The 4,312-nt window shown below is 56.5% G+C and overlaps 1 protein-coding gene across 1 annotated transcript; it reads left to right on the top strand.

Moving 5' to 3' along the window:
* Positions 1–510: 510 nt before the first annotated feature.
* EOMES (eomesodermin) lies at positions 511–4,145 on the top strand. Its single transcript, XM_085311755.1, has 6 exons — positions 511–1,214; positions 1,489–1,643; positions 1,830–1,951; positions 2,386–2,544; positions 2,637–2,698; positions 3,393–4,145. Exons 1-6 carry the CDS (start codon positions 511–513, stop codon positions 4,126–4,128), a joined length of 1,938 nt encoding a protein of 645 aa, XP_085167881.1. The 3' UTR covers positions 4,129–4,145.
* Positions 4,146–4,312: the final 167 nt, after the last annotated feature.

The following is a 4,312-nucleotide window of genomic DNA, read 5'->3' as shown; positions in this document are numbered from 1 at the left end:
CGGCGGCTCGCCTCCCGCCCGTTTTTCCTTTCCTTCCCGTGCGCGGCTCCGCGCCGCGGATCCTCCGGCCCGCGACGAAGCGGCTAGGTACCCGGGAGGCCCTGTCACCTCGGCGGGAGGTCTTTTCGGGGGAGGCGGGCGGCGAAGGCAGGCCTCTCCGTGGCGGCCACCGAGAGGGGAAGCTGGCTCGCCCCTGGCGCGGGGCTGCGCCCCATGGGGGGCAGGCCGGGGGGGGGGGGGGGGGAGGCTGGGTGCGAGGGGGTAGGGAGGGGAGGACACCCGGGAGTCACAGGTGACTTGTTCCAATTAGTAGCTGTCTAATTAAATTAGTGTCACGCTGCCCAGCCAATGGGCCGGCGGGGGCGGAGGGGCGGCGAGGAAGCGGCCCCGCGCAAGCCCCTCCCCGGCGGCCCGAGGAGCCCGGCGCGGCGGTATAAAGCGCCCGGGCCGAGCTCTGCCGCAGTGCTGGGTGGCCGGGCCGGGTGCTCCGCGGCTGCGGAGGCTCCGCCGATGCAGCTGGGCGAGCCGCTGCTGGCCGCGGCGGGGGCCCTGCCGGGCGCCCCTTTCTACCCGCTGGAGGGCGGCGGCGGCGGGGCCCGCGGGCCGCCCGCCTCGGGCTCGCCGCCGCGCCTGGACCTCGACAAGGCGCCCAAGAAGTTCCCGGCCATGCTGGGCGAGGCGGAGGCGGGCGAGCCGCCCTTCGGCGCCCCGAAGCCCGACGGCCGCAAGGCCACCCCCTGCGGCGAGGAGGAGCTGCCGCCCGCCGCCGCCCGCTACTCCATGGACAGCCTCAGCCCCGAGCGCTACTACCTGCAGTCGCCCGGGCCGCCGGGCGCCGACCTGGGGGGCGGCTGCTCCCTCTTCCCCTACCCGGCCGCGGGGCAGCACGGCGCCGTGTACCAGCCGCCCGCCGCGGCGCGCTACCCCTACGGCTCGGTGCTGCCGCCGGGGGGCTTCGCCGGCGCCGTCTGCCCGCCCGGTGCCCGGGCGCAGTTTGGCGGCGGCGGCGGCTACCAGTACGGGCAGGCGGCGGGCGGCGGCCCCCTCTACGGCCCCTACCCGGCGGCGGCGGCCGGCTCCTGCGGCGGGCTGGGGGCGCTGGGGGTGCCGGCGGCGGGGCCCGGGCTGCGGGCGCAGGTTTTCCTCTGCAACCGGCCCCTCTGGCTCAAGTTTCACCGGCACCAGACGGAGATGATCATCACCAAGCAGGGCCGGTAGGTTGGGCGGCGGGCCGCCGGGGGGAGGGAGGCCTGCGGCGTGCGAGCCTGCCCGGCCGTGGCCCCGGGGACGAGGTGTCTCCGGGACCCGACGGGCGCGGAAAGCGGCTCTCGGTGGCCCCGCAGCGGGCGGAGGGGGAGGCGAGGCCCGGGARGGGGGTCCGCGGACGGGGCGCCCCGGGCGGGYGCTTGGTGCCGAGGCGCGGGGCTGGCTGCGGCTCTGCCCCCGGCCCTCCTCGCATGCGAGGTGCTTTTTTTCTCCCCTCCGCAGGCGCATGTTTCCTTTCCTGAGTTTTAACATCACCGGCCTCAACCCCACGGCTCACTACAACGTGTTCGTGGAGGTGGTGCTGGCGGACCCCAACCACTGGCGCTTCCAGGGGGGCAAGTGGGTGACCTGCGGCAAAGCCGACAACAACATGCAAGGTACGTGCGGGCCGCGGCGGCTCCCGGAAAAGCGCTCCCGCCGCCTCGGCATCCTGCCGCGGGGGCAGCCGGGGCTTGAGCGCTGCTTGCAGCTTGCTTCTCTCGCCTTGCTGCGCCGGGGCGCCCCAAAGCCTCTGCGCACGGCTTCTCGGTTTTCTCGTACTAATTTGGGCCTCTTTCACCTAGGCAACAAGGTTTACGTTCACCCCGAATCGCCCAACACCGGGGCTCACTGGATGAGGCAGGAGATCTCTTTTGGGAAGCTGAAGCTGACGAACAACAAAGGTGCCAACAACAACAACGCGCAGGTAAATGGGGAGCAGCCTCTGGACGGCATCCCCGGCTTTGCTAACCCGGCTGCCATGTCCTTGGGTTTGTGACTAGTTTCCCTTCCCCCAACCCCCTCCCTTAAAAGGGATTGTGAGCCTTTTATTTTCTAACTGGCTTCAAAAGAAGACAACATCAGAAATAGATGTGTATTTTCTTGTCTTCTGCTAATCTTTCTTCAGAGTAAGGCAAAAACGAGGGTCTAGCCTATACCTTTTGATTTCGTGCATTTGCAGAGTTTAGCATATTAACCTAGTTAAGGTGAGATCTACAGCTTGTGAGTTGTCTTCTGCTAAGAGTTAGAACTATTTCATTCCTGAGTCAAAAGATCTGTTCTAATAGCCTGACCCTTCTTRTAAGTATTAATGTTAAACATGWTTTGTCTGAACAACTYCTCTTGTGTGGTTTCTTCTAGATGATAGTACTGCAGTCTCTACACAAATACCAACCTCGGCTGCACATTGTAGAAGTGACTGAAGATGGCGTGGAAGATTTGAATGATTCTTCAAAGACTCAAACTTTTATTTTTCCTGAAACGCAATTCATAGCAGTTACAGCATATCAAAACACCGATGTAAGCATGAGTGTATAAAATGAGAATTAATAAACCTAGGTGGCATGGGTTCAACATCTCATCTTACTATATTCTGCTCTCATTTCTTTAAGATTACCCAGCTCAAAATTGACCATAATCCTTTTGCGAAAGGCTTCAGAGACAACTATGACTCGTAAGTACACKTCTGTCTTCTCTTGTAYTGACTTTGTTGGAGAGACATGATTCTGGTCTGAATATTTGTATGTAGAGGGAAGTAATTCTTCTATGCTACTTYAGTTATTCTGAAGCATGTTTAATTTATTCTTATGTAGTAATGTTTCTGCTGGCAACTTTGGTAGCTGATGCAGGRCCTTCAAAGACATCAAACTTCTGTCTGGAGAGAGAATTGAGAAAATGTATTGTTTTGATCACCTGTCTTTCAACAGGCTTCTGAATTTTCATAAAATGTACTAATGAAACCCTCTGGCCTGAAGACTAGCAGTAGTGCATGAAGCCTATTCACAGAACAGGCAACTTCAATTTGCCAACAGATTTGTCTAGTGTTCTCAGACYGCCTCCAGCCTTTTTAAAAGCTGTGTATAGCTCTATATGCCCCAGTGTGGCTTCTCAAAGRAAAATGTTGTGCCTCATTTAAAATGGGTTGCCTGGCTGAGAACAGTGTATACATGTAGCAGTGGGGCTGAAAAGATTTTTCTATGCTCTTGTTTAGGAATAGCAACACCAATTCCACATAAAAGTAGACTTCCAGTTAAACCTAGCTGTGACTGATTCAGTGATAACTCAGTTTCTTCCTGCTCAGTTTTTATTTTAGTACCACATCTGGAATTGTAAGGAACAACACTCAGTATTTCTCTCTTATGTTGTAGCATGTACACAGCTTCAGAAAATGACAGATTAACTCCATCTCCCACGGATTCTCCTAGATCCCACCAGATTGTCCCTGGCGCCCGATACAGCATGCARCCCTTCTTCCAAGAGCAGTTTGTGAACAACCTGCCCCCTGCCAGGTTTTACAATGGCGAGAGAACGGTACCTCAGACAAACGGCTTGCTTTCCCCGCAGCAGAACGAAGAGGTGGCCAGCCCTCCTCAGCGGTGGTTTGTTACTCCTGTACAGCAGCCCAGTGCCAACAAGTTGGACATGAACTCTTATGAGACGGAGTATTCTCCTAGCACCTTGCTCCCTTACAGCATTAAATCCCTTCCCCTTCAGACATCCCATGCTCTGGGATATTACCCTGATCCAACATTTCCATCCATGGCAGGCTGGGGGAGCAGAGGCTCTTACCAGAGAAAAATGACAACAGGATTACCTTGGACCTCCCGAACAAGTCCTCCAGGTTTCTCTGAAGACCAACTTTCCAAGGACAAGGTCAAAGAAGAAAACAGCTCATCCTGGATAGAGACTCCACCCTCCATAAAGTCTCTAGATTCAAATGATTCTGGGGTCTACACGGGTGCTTGTAAGAGAAGACGACTCTCCCCTAGCACTTCAAGCAATGAAAATTCCCCAACTATGAAATGTGAGGACATTAATGCTGAGGACTATAGCAAAGACACTTCAAAAGGCATGGGCTACTAYGCATTCTATACCAGTCCTTAAAGCATTCTCTTATTCCAATTGGCTATTTTTTTTTTCAGGGTGGCCTTGGTTTTTTTGCATTACAATTGCCAAAAAGACTCTTGCCTTCCACCTTGAATTGTTGTGTGCAATTCTAAAGAAGGTGCCAAAGCTTTTGACTGTTGCAGGTAACCAAGTAGGGAGATAACAAATTATAACAGAAGTC

Source organism: Rhea americana, unplaced genomic scaffold, assembly GCF_003343005.1.
Source record: "Rhea americana isolate MKP2758 unplaced genomic scaffold, rheAme1 scaffold_35, whole genome shotgun sequence".
NCBI lineage: Eukaryota > Metazoa > Chordata > Aves > Rheiformes > Rheidae > Rhea > Rhea americana.
The sequence above is the reverse complement of the archived record's forward strand: the minus strand, read 5'-3'. Positions and strand labels throughout refer to the sequence as shown.